The sequence below is a fragment of the Nannobrachium achirus genome, assembly GCF_963921795.1.
Source record: "Nannobrachium achirus genome assembly, chromosome: 24".
NCBI classification, from domain to species: Eukaryota; Metazoa; Chordata; class Actinopteri; order Myctophiformes; family Myctophidae; genus Nannobrachium; species Nannobrachium achirus.
Window position 1 is genome coordinate 28,555,148 of NC_137831.1, and position 16,137 is coordinate 28,571,284.

General features: G+C 43.6%; 1 protein-coding gene across 1 annotated transcript in view; it reads right to left on the bottom strand.

Moving 5' to 3' along the window:
• The window catches only part of LOC308279973 (CLIP-associating protein 1-B-like), a gene marked incomplete at its 3' end in the record, with an annotated part of 105,096 nt that overhangs the window by 68,493 nt on the left and 20,466 nt on the right, over positions 1-16,137 (bottom strand). Inside the window, exon 8 of the mRNA XM_080720211.1 lies at positions 12,237-12,307. Coding sequence (XP_080576337.1) covers positions 12,237-12,307 — 71 coding nt within the window. The remainder of the gene's footprint in view (positions 1-12,236; positions 12,308-16,137) is intronic.

The window sequence follows — 16,137 nt, forward strand, 5'->3', positions numbered from 1 at the left end:
CAGACAGACAGACAGACAGCTAGTGTTGATTTTGTCGACTAAAACTATGACACAAATGTTCGTTCCTTTTTTTACTGACAAAAACTAAATAGAAATTAAATAAAAAAATGATGACTAAACCTAAGATTAAATATAGACAATTTTGTCAACAAATAAAAACTTGTTAGGGAGGTCTAGTGGAGAAGAGATCCAGAAGAACTAAAAGAGAAGTCATTTTATGTTTGGTTGGGCTCTGGAAATAGCAGATCTACAAGCTCACAACACATCTTACGATGCCATCAAGGCCCGCCATTTTTTTTGTCAACAAAATCAACTGTAGATTTAGTAAACTAAAATCTTATGATATGTAGTCGACTAAAACAAGACTAAAACTAAAACATTTCAAAACTAGACTAAAACTAAAACATTTCAGATAACTAAAATATGACTAAAACTAAATGACATTATATTTAAAATAACTAAACGGAAGATTTGCTGCCAAAATCAACACTACAGACAGCTGATCTATGTGTTGGATAACTACACATAACCGCGCTGTGACTTTTCATACAGATCCTAATCTATGTGTTCTATAACCACAGCACCATGCCGTGTGTGTTTTTATAAAGATAACAATCTATGAGAAAGATGGTCAACACAGGACCATGCTATGTTCATACAGATAATAATGACTCACTGCTTTCATAACACTTAACTGTGTTGTTATTATTATAAAGAAAGTATAATCTTGAAAACCAAGGGTTCCAGAGCCATGTGAGGCAGCTTGAGGTAATAACAATAAAATGCAATTTATATACTTTTTAAATACTCAAAGTAACTTTACAAAACAAAAGAAATAAGATCAACTTCCTTAAAAATAACTAGTTAAAAAGGTAAAAAACACTAAAATGTAAAATATTAAAAGAGAGAGTTGTCTTGACTTGGGTAGAAAATGCAAGTCTGAAAAGGTTTTTTAACATGGTCAAGGTGGGGACGAGTTGCAACTGAGAAAGCCTCGTCACCCTGGGCAGCGAGGCACTGGCCTTGGGCTTTTCTTTTCGTCTTTGGTATGATCCAGCTAGGGTTTGAATCCAGACCTCCCATTCTCAGGGCAGACACTCCTAACTACAAGGCCGTTGATCTGGTTTAATGTGTGTTGATAATAAGAATATAAGGACAGCAACAGTCCTATTGACAGATAACCTGTTCATCCACTAGATGGCACTGCTTACATGTTGTTTTGTCTTACAGGGTAACATAAAACAGTGACAAACAGCTATGGTCTCTGAAACAAACTGTTTACTCAATCATAAATAGAATAAATATATCTCTTATTAGACAACAAGCGTTTACTACAGTAGCTCACAATTAAAGGGGTATTTCACTTAAAAATACTTCTAGTGGTCATTTTCAAATCTACTCTTTTGTGTGCACCCCAAGTTGCTTTTTTAAGTTGCATGGTTCAGCATTTAGATTCATTTGATCAGACATGCCCCCTCCTATAGCCTTGGGAACCAGAGCCATGTGGCCCATATGGTCAGACTCAGGAGCTTATCGCCTGTTTCTGTAGAGTGGGGCGGCTTGATGTACAGTACAAGACATCCCCCGGGCATGTTGTACAAGTACACCCCCTGGACATGACGCTATTATAACACAGGGGACTTACCCCCAGTTCAACCCTTGATGCTGAGTGCCAAGCAGGGAGGCTTTGGGTACCATCTTTTTATAGTCTTTGGTATATTGAACCACAACCTCTCAATCTCACTCATAAGGCCACTGAGCCGGTTGCCCCTTCAACTTCAAACTCCATGTGAGACTCGTTGTAAAACAAACATCCTTGCTTCCAGTGACTGACGTTGTCCTTCTCATGGATTTTGAATCATGTTGTGATTGCTGTTAATATTTTTTGGAATGCAATGTTGCATGAAGGAGTCGCGTAAGTCCATGCATGAAATGACTAATCTAAAAATGGTCTCCTTATGCATTAGACAGACTACATCATTCACCAGAAGCATGAACGTGTGTTTCCAACATGAAAACAGAAAAAGAGGAGGTTTGTGCCGTTCTGCTGACTAGCGAAAGATACAAATGTTTTTGGAAAGTACTTTGGTTCAAAAGGGTAAGCTTCTAAAGTTAAAATAATAATAAAAACGTTCAAATGTACTCTTCATAAAGCAAACTAGCTCTAATAAAAAAAGGCTACTTCATCACAGAACAACAAAAAACATGTTTTGGCCTTAGATGGCCTTCTTCAGGGAAACTGATCCTTCCACTGAGATACGGTATGTAAGGAGATATGTACGCCTTACAATAAACCCATATCATATGGTATGGTTTGTCTTCCGCACAACTCGAAGCCATGTTATGAAAACACTGAACTGAGATCTGTTTTGAATGCCAGCGGCTACTGTAGGTCACAAGTTCGCAGCCTGGCGTGGTCTGGAAGCCCGGCGGAACGGGCCCTAACAGACTCTGACAGGAGATCTCTCTGCTGCTAATTCACAAAATTGACCAAGGAAGAGGTGAGGCGTTGCATTGCGTCACTGGGGCAGGGATGAAAGGCTCCCCCTGCCAGAGAGGTAGGATTATGAGATTATAATCAGGTATGTGAGATGAGAAACATGTTTTTAAGCGGTGGTCGTTTCGCGGGGCGTCCGGGGTAGCGTAGTAGAACACCGCCTAAGAGGCCTGCAGTTCCTCAGTCAGATTGGCCGGGCACTCCAGAAAACACAATATTGTCAGTGTCGGCGAATGAGAAACCGACAGGGGATTGTGTCCTATTGTGTGGACAGGGAGCATGTGCAGCACATAGGGCTGTCACGATTATGACATTTTTACGCAACGATTAAGTGTCACACAAATAATTGGCATCGGCATCGGCTGCAACGGCACTGAACGTTCCGCGACGAGCTCGTCTGCAAAGTGGGCAAGGTAATCACGTGAAACAAACCTTGACCGTTGGCTCTGTACTTGGTCTGCTGTTTTCCCCCTCTACACCAACTCTCTCTGTGAGGCGTTGTGAGCTTGAGAATCTACTATTTTCAATTCATCAGAGAAAGATTTGGTGGACCCTATGCAGTTATTCTAAGGACCCCCTAGGGGTCACGGACCCCCTGTTGAAGTCCCCTGGATTAGGTAAGGTTTGTTTTTCCCTTCCAAAAGCCGGGACGTCTCTCTTTCTCTCGGCGATACCGCACCATATACCTACACTACAGTTATGGAACAATACAGAAGAAGGAGAAAGCTTGGCACGGAACGCCCAAGTAATTCACCCAGGATCAGCACAGTCATCTGGGAGGACGAGGTTCTCACATAGCTCAAGCTTCCCATTCACGGTTTCCTCCTCCTCCGACACGTACACATCCATTCATGCAACCGGGCGATCCGACGCAGGAGAACGTCTTCGGTTACAGCCAAAGCTGCTGACTCAATACGTGAGAAAACACCCCCCACCGTAAGAAATGTCATTAGCGCCCGGTTTAACTGGAGCGTTTCATTGTTATGGAGTAAAAAATGCTGTTCAGGACGCTTTTCTACACTGCTTTAATGGAGAAAGGAGTTCAGGGGAAACCACAAGGACAGAGGGAGAATACATATGAGACAATGTGTATTATTATGCGTTGACTCGATTTCAAAAGCAGGCACAAAGATGATAAACAAACGGATAATGGGTTTCCCAGCAAACAAAATGTCCTCACATGATTAAGCATTTTCAACCTGGACTCCCTATTTTGGTTATAGATATAATCATTCATCGGCAAAATCTTTCCAAATGACAAAATAGCAAAGATCACAGCACAGTTGTGAGCTTGCAGGTCAGCTATTTCTGCTATTCATCATACGACAAAATGTATAGGGAAGCTTTGCCGTGTGTATCTCTCACTACCAGTGTCAAATCACAGGATTGCTGCCACCTAATGGCGACATAGTTAATGCCAACAACACAGACTCTGAACTGATTAAGATCAATTCTCCAACAGTAGCGCCGCAGATGTCCGTCTCTCAACAAGCCTGCACGAAAACTGTAAAATGGACCCGAGTTTGTGTAGGTCAGTCGTTGGCCAGAGAATAACCCCAGAGAGGCAGAGTGAAAAGCTCTCAGCTCTCAGTCTTTCCTTTCCTGCCCGGTGTCCATTATTCAAGAGGGCACCATGTCTGCAACCTGGCCCCAGGGGCGTCACAAGGGGGGGGGGAAGTGGGACTGAGTTACTAGGGCCCAAGGTGGAGGGGGCCTTAATTATTTTATGCTTTAGCTATTGAAAAATAGCAGATATACAAGCTCACAGCGCGGCACCTGCTATTTTTTAAAAGTCGTGAAAATGTGTGCGTATCTTTGAATATATGTATTTTTAAGTGAACATTTGTAACTGAAATTTTGCTTCTGGGTGGTCCCTGGAAATAAATATTTTGATATGGGGATCCGTGGCCAATTACATATCATTTTGGGGGTCCTTGACATGAAAAGGTTTGAGCACCACTGACATAGAAACATGAAACATTGAAATATTCAAAGACTTTCATGATTTTTCAAAAATAGCAGATCTACAAGCTTGAGCTTGTATATCTGCTATTTTCAATAGTTAAAGCACAAAAGAATGCGTAATAATGTGTTCCCAGTCTAAATGGGTTGAACCCACAGTGAATCCTTGTACCCAGGGCCCAGAATTTGGTACGACACTCCTGCCTGGCCCTGGGCAGCTCCTGTCATCCCTCACCGCCGCACCACAGGCCCTCCTGGGGCTGTGTGCGTCATCTGGACCCGGCAGCTTATTTATTCAGACCCAGCGGGTATAGGCTACGCTTCAGCAAAGATCTCAGGTCCAGTTAAAGGGCGGTGCTGTTAAAGTAAGTGCTAAATAGCTCCATATTCTGAACTTGGTGCCAGAACTGGAAGCGATATGTTTTGTTTACAAAATCATTGCTATAGTGTTTGTTTAGTGGGTCTCCTCTCCCCATCTCTCTAGCTCTTTAGTAAACAGAGATACCGTTTCAGGTTGGGATATCAATTACATCCAATCAAGAGAGATAACTCATACGAAAAAACAATAAACTAGTTAAATTGGGAGTGATGAAACACAAATGAGCAAGAAAGAAAGTGAATTGGAACGCTATCAAATTGAAGCTGAAGAATGGTCTTTGTGGGGTTCTTTCTACCTGATTGGTTGAAATTGGTGTCCCACCTGAAAATATATTTTCTGTTAAATAAAAAAATATACTTTATACATTATATAAGAGATGAGGAGATCTCTGTTACTGATCACTCTATAGCAATGATTGCTATCTGAAACCACATTTGTACCACATTTAAATTGTACAATGGTATGGCACCCCCATATCTTCAAAGCCTGATCCAATCCTACAACCCCTCCTGCTAACACAAGGAAACTGCCAGAACCTACGCTAAAACACCCGGGTCAGGGTTAGGGTCTCTTGTTGTTCTCAGACTCTTCTCCCTCCTGTGGAATGACAAACTGTGGAATGAACTCCCATTTGCAGTTAGAACTGCAGACACACCCCCAATCTTACGACGTGGTCTGAAGAGTCAAGACCCATCTCTTCATATGCCACCTTAGCCCTTAGCACTTGCCCTAGCCGGCCACTGTCGGGCAGAAACCTTGTATCTCCAAGTTTCAAATTTGCATGTTTTTTTCTTTTTGTAAAGTAAAGCCCTGCTTCACCAACCATACAAGGCTGTCACACAAAATTAGTGAAAATATCCGATCTACAAGTGCTTGTAGATCTGCTGTTTTCACTAGTTTAAATATTTAAAATGATAAATACAAAACGAACGGTTTTGGACATAGTAGAAGGTTTCCACCGGACAACGACGATATCTAGGTTAAGATGTCTGTCGCTTTATCTCTGCGTGACCAGCATGCATCGGCATGACAGCAGCCTCCAGTCATTTACACCCGATCAATACCGAACAATGACCCACACTGTGGTCAATTAATCAATGCGTGCAGCGAGCTCACAGCAACGGCCCAGCGACCTACTGTAATGTCCATCCGCCACAAACATGCCACGAGTTTGATCAACACTGATCCAGTACTCTGCCTACAGTGAGCGTAATCAGTTTACGCATTCAATTCTTCATGGATTGTTGGCCATGATGTTTGATCGATAATCACGAGACAAGTCAAGGCTGTCGGCATGAGCACATGCAGCAAACACGGCCCCATTGAACTTATCTAATATTGATCATTGTATGAGACAATGGATGTACGCTAATGTCGTCATGTAAACAGGACAAAAACACACAACACAGCATAAGGCACTGGTTCCCAAAGTGAGGTCCGGGGAGCCTCAGGGCAAAATCAGGAACAGTATTAAAAGCGTACTTAATTTTCCAGCTTTTCGACAATAGCCGGTATACAAGCTCACAATGTGTCACGATGCAATGTATTTCGGGTCATTGACAAAGAAATGATCTCTTATGGAGGTCCCTGACACCAAATCTTTTCAAACGGACGTCCACTGTCAAATACATATTGACATGACAATGTTTGGGAAACTCTGGCCTGAGGGTTGGAAGGCAAGGCAAGCCTGCATAATGTATGCTGGATTCCAAGCTATTTCTATGTCCTTCTCTGCAGGGGTGGAAAAAGTACTCAGATGTTCTTAATAAGTAAATGTATCAATACTGCAGTGTAGAAAAAGTAAAAGTCCATAATAAAAAACCTACTTGAGTAAAAGTACAAAAGTAAGGGTTAATCGAGTCGCAGCGTCTATTTTCAAATGCCCAAAATGTATATAGGGCTGAAGTGGTCACTGTATTTTTTTGTAATAATATTCAAAATCTAACTCCTAAGTAACTTAACTTTTCAAATAATTGCAGGAGAGTAAAAGTACAGTATTTGCCTCTTGAGTTGTAGTGGAGTAGAATTTCCAATTGAAAATCGAAATACTCAAGTAAAGTAAAAGTATGTCAAAATTGTACTCAAGCACAGTACTTGAGTAAAAGTCCTTAGTTACTATCCACCACTGCTTCCCAGTGCCATGGGGTACACTGGAGGGACTCGCCAGGAAGACGGCACATTGTCCCCTGAGCACCACAAAGACGGACTGAACAGAAGATTCTAATATCGCCCTGCACTAATAAAAGACCTCTCTATACTGTATTTTTTCATGAATACTATCGTGAAGACCTTCTGCATGGACTCTGTTTCTTTAATCTGTGCAGAAATATGCAGTATTTTTGCATGGCTGGCATTTTTGTGTATTCTTTAATAAAACATGAAAGCAGGTCTACACACTGTGAATGTGAATTTATTGGCACAGCCACCAGCGGTGGCTGTGCCAATAAACTAGATCTACAGTGTGCAGACCTCGTTTCACGTTTTATTACCGTCTTATTTCGGTCCAGTGCCGGCTTTAAATGGCATACGGATGTGACATAATTTAAGCTGCTAAATGAATTATGTTTGACTAAAGTGCGACATGGTAATTCCGGTGTAATTAGCTCTGGCTGTATCACGGCAACAACAATTGAAACAGAAAGGAGTGGGAAAAGGGCAGAAAAAACACCTAGGAATACCTAGGTGATGACGCAAAGGCCCATAGCCGTATCAAATATTAACCACCACGACCTGATATGTTTACCTGCTGGAACCACTGATATCTTATACAAGAAGACTGAGGTTCACCTCAACTCAGTTACTCAATTAACTAAAGGTCCGTCTGAGTAAATTACTGTAGCAAGGCTTGCATCAACACAAAAACACATGCATTGTGTATAACTGATATTCTTCACCTGTAGAGGCTCGCCTCACCTTCATTAAAGTGTGGTGCATAAAAATATGAAGCATATTGGCAAATACCTTGTCCATTATATGAACAACTCTCCATAGAATCTAAAAAAAAGGGTCAGTCTCATTACAGTTACTACTATGTTATGTATACCAGAGAGGTGAAATGCATTAACTGCCTTGCATGCATATATAACTATAGGAGACGTATGTGTGCAGCCAAAGAATGACTAAGTATGAGAAAATCGATGCATTTACCTGCAGGATCCGAGCTCAACTTCATGTAGCACCTTTCCTCTTTACAACAACAACACACAACGTGTTAGCTAGTATGCTCCTATCAAACGACACCAACAAACACGTCCCAGACGAGCCAGAACAGCGCCGGAACGAGGCGACGACACTCGTAGAACAAAGACAGATACGCGCGTTGCGTTTACCTGCAGAGAGGGTCAGCTGGACTCTGACCAGCATTCCTTGAAGGACCTGACAAGTGGCGTCAATCGTTAATGAGCAAAATAAACCCCGGCAGAGGGCAGACAGACAGTACCTTCTCCTGTGGTCATGGCTGCAACAGAGCTGCTCGACACCACTCCTCACACACCCACACGCATGCACACACACACACACACACACAAACACACACACACACAGCTGACAGCTCCAGCGGAGAGGAAATGTAGCCGTCCCGTGGTGCTGCTGTTGCACTGACTGCAATGTCCCTGCACCTCTCCCCCTCTCCTCTGCTCTCCTCTCCTCTCCTCTCCTCTCCGCTCCGCTACAACCTGGTCTTGTGACTGCACGTCCGACAGCTGCTGTCACACCCCCTTCCTCCTCCTTCAAAATAAAAGGCCGCCCCCGGCCGGTTGTTGTTTTGGTGACTAAAGAGTCCTGGGTTTCCTCTGTGGTGGTGCTGCCGTCAGAGTGCGTTTGACTCTTTCTCTCTCTCGTGTTGATGTTTTTTTTTTTGTTCCTTACTTTCTCTCTCTCTCTCTCTGTATTATATCGTCGTTGTCGGGTGAAAACCTTGTAGGTCCAAAACGTTCGTTTTTCCATTTATCATTTTAAAAATGATTTAAACTGGTGAAAACAGCCGATCTACAAGCACACAACGCCTCGCGCCGCGAGGCGTTGTGAGCTTGTAGATCGGCTGTTTTCACTACTTTCGTGCGACCGCCTTGTGTGACGAAGCAGGGCTTTACTTTGCGAAAAAAAAAACATACAAATTTGAAACTTGGAGATACGAGGTTTCCACCCGACAACGACGATATTCTTCTGCCCCTCATCTCCCTCTATCAAATTCTCCTTTTCCCCCCTCTCTCTCTCTGGGTCTGGGTCTCTGTCTCTCTCTCTAACCTGGACTCCAGACAATCCTGGTTCTTTCCATTCCCCTGCTCAGGTCATGTCTCTGGACCTTGTCATTTTGTCTAGCGGTCCTGACATACCGCATACATACAGACCTTTAGAAAAGGCTTCCGGAGGCCTCTTGGTGTGAAAGGACTCCTCGCACACACACACACGCGCACACACACACACACACACACACACACACACACACACACACACACACACACACACACACACACACACACACACACACACACACACACACACACACACACACACACACACACACACACACACACACACACACACACACACACACACACACAAGGTCATAAACACTAAATAGAGCACAGAGGGAGCTTACATGTTTAACACCCCTTGTAGACAAACAAGCTATTGGCAGAGAGTTAAAGCCTTGTTGTTGCTGGGTGCGAAACAGAGTCGTCCAAATCAAATTATCCCATTTGCAGGCAAGAGAAGAGGCGCATTGATTGTGCGCCCCCCCCGGGTCCTCGGGCTGCGCGCGGAGAAATTAACCCACATTAAGGTGTCGTCCAAAAAGGCACACAAGTGTCCCGTCTCCTCTCTGTTTTTTAATGGTGGGGGTGGGGGGTGAGGAGGGGCCCCTGGGGGGATGAAAGCCGAGCCTTGTGACCGCAGAGATTATGCCGGCGCTCAGGGTTGGGGATTCAGGGTGGAAAGTGAACAATAGGGTGAGAGAGAGGTCTCACAGGCCTATCCTGTGTCACCCAGCAAGGGTTTCTGCACGCTGCCGCCGCCGACCGGCCGACCGGCCGCCGACCGGGGGTTAGCGCTTCCCCGCGGGGACAGCCTGATGGTCACACCGGAGGTCGGGAGCGCGGTGGATGGACTTTGGGCTCGTACACACTGCAAGATATTTTCTAGGATTATGCTGTCGCTGACCATTTTTGGCACTTGCCGAAAGAAAAAAAAAAACCCTGAACTGATGCAAGATCGGGATTGTTGTGTGTGAAAGCCTCTGCGATCAAGATCATTGCACGATTCCGGCGCTCGGCGAGAGCTTCCCGAGCCTTTCTGAATATATGGCAGGTTAGATATTTGGCTCTATCGCCGACTGGGCTGCGATAAGCGCAGCGAGAAGCATCAGTTTCAACCAGTGAAAGAACAGTACCAGCCGATCCTACTCCTTTCCTTGGGTCCATGTGTTGTTTTGTGCATCAAAACCAAAACAAACAGGGGAGAAGACGATGCAGCATGTTTCCAAAATAAGCGACGCAGAAAAAAAAAACACAATAACACATCATGGACACAAGAAAAGGAGGATCGACAGGTTGACGTCTGGCAGAGATGTTAAGCTCAGTTTATCATTCCAACTTTATTCACTGAGTTTCACACAAACTTCCAGCAGCGCACTGAGTGAGCGGCTGAGCGCAGACACCAAAACATCCCTCTCAACAACCAAATCCCTTAGCGTCATTCTGCTAATGTCCATTCTCCCAACATCACCCCCTCCCATTGGCCAAAAGCTCTCGCCTCGTCTACAACTCAGCTATGAGTCCTGTGAAATGTCGTGCAATGTGTGATCCCTTCTCTGGGATCAATAGTGTAGTGAAAAACCACAACGATATTATGACAGCCGTTTTCAAGAAGGACACTAACGATCCGATGGGTCCCCGACCACTTCCATATCTTGCAGTGTGTTCCAGCCTTAAGGGCGTGCAACCGTCGGTTATCTTCTTAGCCATCGTTCAACTGATTACTTTTCGTGAAGCATTATTTTGGGGACTTTGCACAAAGGTGTTGAGCAAAAATAGGGGAAAAGAGCAAATCTTCAAGATCACAACACAAATTTCTGTTTTTCTTTTTTACATTTCAAATTTTCACCCCCAAATCTTATTTATTTTTTTATTTTATTTTTTGAATTGATTCAATAGATTAGTTCGATAGACTATTGCAACCCTAAAGGGGTGCATGATGATTACATTTTATGCAAACTGGGGGTCATGTCATGACGGTTCAACAGATGAAGTTTTGTACCAGGTTGGTCTACTCCTAAAGTTTGAATCCAACTCTCAAACCATTCACACACACACCACTTTCTGGGGAAAGTGTACGCTGCAAAGACCCTGAGTGACTCTGAGAATGCAACAACGGACCGACCGACCCACAAGGGTCGACTTGGGCCAAACCAGTTGTACATGCACAAATGCACGCACACGTTTGTGCGTGCGTGTCTTTCACTACATCGTCGCACGAAAATGCAAATCTACAAGCTTACAAGGCGACAACGCGGTCATGCCACTTTCATGCACTTTCAACATTTTGAAAATGACATGCACCCCCAAAAAAAGAGATGCCAGGTTGAAAAAAAAGTGTTTAACAATGCTTTATGAAATACTGTACATTGGGGAACGGGGACTGTTTTGCACTTGTGTTCAGGCTCCTTTCAACACCACCCCCCCGGCACAGTTGTGCGGGGTCATTTTTCTTGCCAGCGAGAAGGGGATGAAAGCCTCATCGCCTCCCGGAGGAGCACAAAGACGCGGGATCGGGTTGCGTTCCCCTGAGTGAAAGACGTCAAACACGCCCCGCTGTTTTGACCGGTAGAAACCAAGACGAAAGGCCCATGCCGTGCACAGGGGATACGCGGCGCGTTGTTCGGAGGTATTCATCAAACGCACCCTACACAAAAGCCTGCATGAGATCATTACTGGCCTGGTGCCTGACAAGAGAGCCGAGCGTCGCACCAAATTCTGGGCCCTGCCGCCCTGGGTGCTTTAACTATTGAAAAATAGCAGATCTACAAGCTCACAGCGCGGCACCGAGTGCCGCGCTGCGAGCTTGTAGATCTGCTATTTTTGAAAAATCTTGAAAATGTGTGTTTGTCTTTGAATAGTTCAAAGGTTTTTTTGAAAAAACCTATGTCGGCGGTGCTCAAACTTTTTCATGTGAAGGACCCCCAAAATGATATGTATTTGGCCACAGACCCCCATCTCAAAATATTACAAGCTTGCAGTGCGGCACTCGGCGCCGCGCTGTGAGCTTGTATATCTGCTATTTTTCAATAGCTAAAGTATGAAATCATTCCAGGCCCCTCCACCTTGGGCCCTAGTAACTTAGTCCCACTACCCCCCCCTTGTGACGCCCCTGAGCCGAGGAAGAAGCAGGGTTCCGACGTACCTGAGACGGGAGACAGGACCATGTTCCCTGATCTTTGGACCTCGTCGAATTTACTGAAGATCACATTCAACCTGAGGGCGAAGAATGACAAGACAGTTGACGATTAAGATTTTGAAGAAAAAGAATACAGATGCAGCTATGAAACACAAAGCATGCTTAAATCAGGGTTCCCACACATTTTTACCAATGAATTTCCAAAACTATTCCAGGATATTTAACCCAATTTCCAGGACAATAACAAGTCGCTTACTCCTATGTGCAATGCCCAAAGACAGGCAGTGCGAACGGACCGTGGCGTGCATGCAGATCGTGCACGTGCACACGTCAAAAGAAAATCGTGACAGGGAACCCTCAAAGTCGATTCATGTTGGCAGACTGGCAGTAAATTAACAAAATCAATAACCAAAAACAATGCATAGCTATTTTTTCCAGGACCTTCCACTACCCTTGATCAATTCCAAACCTTTTCCAGTACTGGAAAAATCTAATTTCAAAATATTTCCATGAATTTCATGACCGTGGGAACCCTGTTAAATGTACGCTCATCGACAATGGGTGCTGGGCCAAAAAGACTAACGTTTAGAAAAGTAGACTCTTCACTCCAAAACTTCATTCTAAAGAACAACTTAAGTTGAATACATTTGACAACGTAAACAACACAATGGTTCTTCTTCTTCAGGTCGATTTGGAATTGACCTGAAGTTGTTCCTTACCATGAAGTTGGAGTGAGAGCTCTACTTTTCTAAATGAAACAGAAATACATAACATAATAGCATGTTTATATAATTAACTGTGACAAAGTAAGAAGATAGTGTATTTGGGCAAGGGTCAGTTAACGTCCTTTTAAAATCACTCTAACATGTTGAAACTTCAAATCACGACAATATTAATATCACTCTGACATTCTCAAGTCACAATAATGTTAAACTCACTGGAAAGTATTTCACATCAAAACTATTCACATAGTTCATACAGGTTGATGTCTTTATGTAAGCATAAAGGCATTTTTTTACGGCATAATATAATATTAACAACAGTGTGACACAACAGTTTGGAAAAAAAATCTGGTGAATTGATCGCATAAAAAAACCCCACCCCCGGCGTGTAAAGACCTAACAAGTTGAAATCACAATAGGAATTGTCAGAATGCCTTTGGGTCCGGCAGTCATTCTGTCACACAAAACGGGCTCATTCCTGACAGCTGGAGGCTCTCAGGAGAACTATTAAATAGGTCAAGACGCTGTACTCATCACCAACAGAGTCTGTGTGTCCAAAAATACACAGACTTATTTCCTGGACCCGTGTAAAAAAAAGGAAAACACTCTGGCTCATATCTCCGGAAGACACAATGTGAGGTGGAAAGTTAACCACATGAACCCCAGCATGCCGATTCTGGTCACGTCATAATAGGTGAACATTTGGCAAAGGCAGGTTACCATTTGGTGACAATAGCCATCTAAAACCATACTTAGACCATACTTAAGGGGATTCCAGACGGTACGCGGTCACCGCCTGCTAGTAATTCATTTTCAATGAGAGGCGGGCGGCTATTTCGTCCGCACAGCGAAGTTTAGAGGCGGCGAGGCGAGCGGGCGCAGTCCCGTGAAAATCCCCGCGAGCGTGCTCGTTTGTGCATGCGTACGTGGGCGGTGAGAGATGGATTGTGTTCATCTTTGTGAAATACCGCGCAGCGTTTACTCAAAGAGCGAGTGTGTTTGTGTATCACCGCGGCGCGGTCCTCGCAGATCCAAGCGGGAGCCCCGGCGGCAACCGCTGTCCGTCTGTAGAGCGCCTTAGATCGGCTAGTGGATGGACTTTTTGCTATTGACGTACAACAAAGCATACAGTGCTTCAGTGCTTAATACTAGCCACCAGTCAAACCAATCTGAATAGTGACGGTTTTTAGACAGGTGCTGAGAAATATTCAGGTGGGATAAAATATGTCATATGCAGTGATGTCATTACGTGCGCATCCCGCATCAAAAACTCATTCAAGTCGCCCAGGGACTCATTCATGTCATGGTCCTGGGGTCCCGGGGATGCGCCTCCATTGGAGTCCATGTTAAAATAATTTACCGGGTCGCGGTAAAAGAAAAACATTTTAAAAGTAGAAAGTCTTAAACAGGCGATAGAAATGTCAATGTTTTGATTCCACCGACGTCAGACGCCATTTTGCGCGCCCGAATTCATTAGGGGCACATGTTTTAGTAGTTTTAGTAGTTCTAAGTTCAAATATTAGCCAAATTGTAAAATAAATATAAGAAATAGGCAAACATTTTGAAAATAGCCGATCTACAAGCTCACAGCGCTCGAAAACATTGTATTGAGGTCGGACTCATAAAACTTTTCTGGGACCCATTTGAATGACCACCTGTGGGCCCCGGGACCCATTACATTGAAAACCTAGTAACATCACTGCATATGACATGAAAAGGGTCCTTGACCCAGATTCGAACCCAGAAGTTAAGTGGTCAACACATTTAGTGGTTGAGCCATGCACCACCAGTAGGATTTTCACTCTTGAATTAACCCAGTGTGAGGGTCAAATGTAAGCACAGGTTGACTTCATATCAGGATTGAAAATACTTACTTATTTAACTTGGTTAACTTGAATCGTGTTTCAACGTAGTTGCATTTAACCCTCCTGGGTTAATAATTGACCTCATGTATTCAAATGTGTGTGTGAAAAGTGTTTGCTGTGCCACTTAATAAGAATGGATATTCATACTAGCAGGAACATTTGGGCTGTGGTAATTCCTAAATGTCTAAATGCTTCTTTAACATTAGTGTTCATGCGATGCCTTTTGAAGTGAGTTCCCTGCATTTTGCAATGATTCACGCTAGGGCTGGATGATTTGACTTTTAATAGCAGATCTACAAGCTCACAGCGCGGCACTCGGTGCCGCGCTGTGAGCTTGTATATCTGCTATTAAAATCGATATCACGATGTTTACCTCGATTACAATTAGGCCCTAATGAACAATTCTTTTTGTGCGTGAAAATAGCAGATTGTAGATCTGCCATTTTCACTATTTTTGTCCAACACCACATTACGACCACGTATAATGCAGCATTATGTGGGTAGTCAGACTTGTTGGGGAGAAGACGACAGCCTCTATGTGGCCTCCCCTTCAAGTAACAAGAAAATCTTGTGAAACAAATGTCGCCACCCAATCATCGACGATGACACACGAAGGAAGAAGACTTGTTTTAGTAGATATTAAAATGTAAATATATAATTAATATGTCTTCGTGTCGATTAGTTTATACTAGGGCATTCACCAAATATTCGAATATTCGAATTTTCGAATATCAAAGTTTCACAAAGTTTCACAATGTTCGCCTCTTGCTTACTTAATATTTGACAGTTTGGCCAGTCCTGTCGAATATTCGACTATTCGAATACTTTGAGGTTGAATAATTCGAATACCAAAAATCACTATTCGTGAATGCCCTAGTTTATACTAGATAATAAGGAGAGAATAATCCCCAAAAACCTTGCTTCTTCATTATGTGTCCCCATAATCACAGGCTGCAATAACAAAGGCTGTACTGCAGTAGATAAATGATCTATGCACTGATAACAGAGTCTGCAGTAGATGAATGAGCTACGCACTGATGAGGCTGCAGTAAGGCAAGTTGCCATAGCCGGTGGCAGAGGTGCACTGGTCGGCTGCTTCACGCGACAGTGGTGTCAGTATTTAATTATTTTTTCACGCCAAGGTACGGTACACAACTAGAAATATGTGTGGGGTTGCGTTGCATTTTCCCCATTCAAGTCAATGGGGGAAATGTATTCACGAAAAAATTAATGGCCATATATGGAGATCCCTGATGTCATCGATATTAAGCCTGTAAGCCCATATATGGGCAAACTGTGTCAGTCTCATGTGGTCTATGA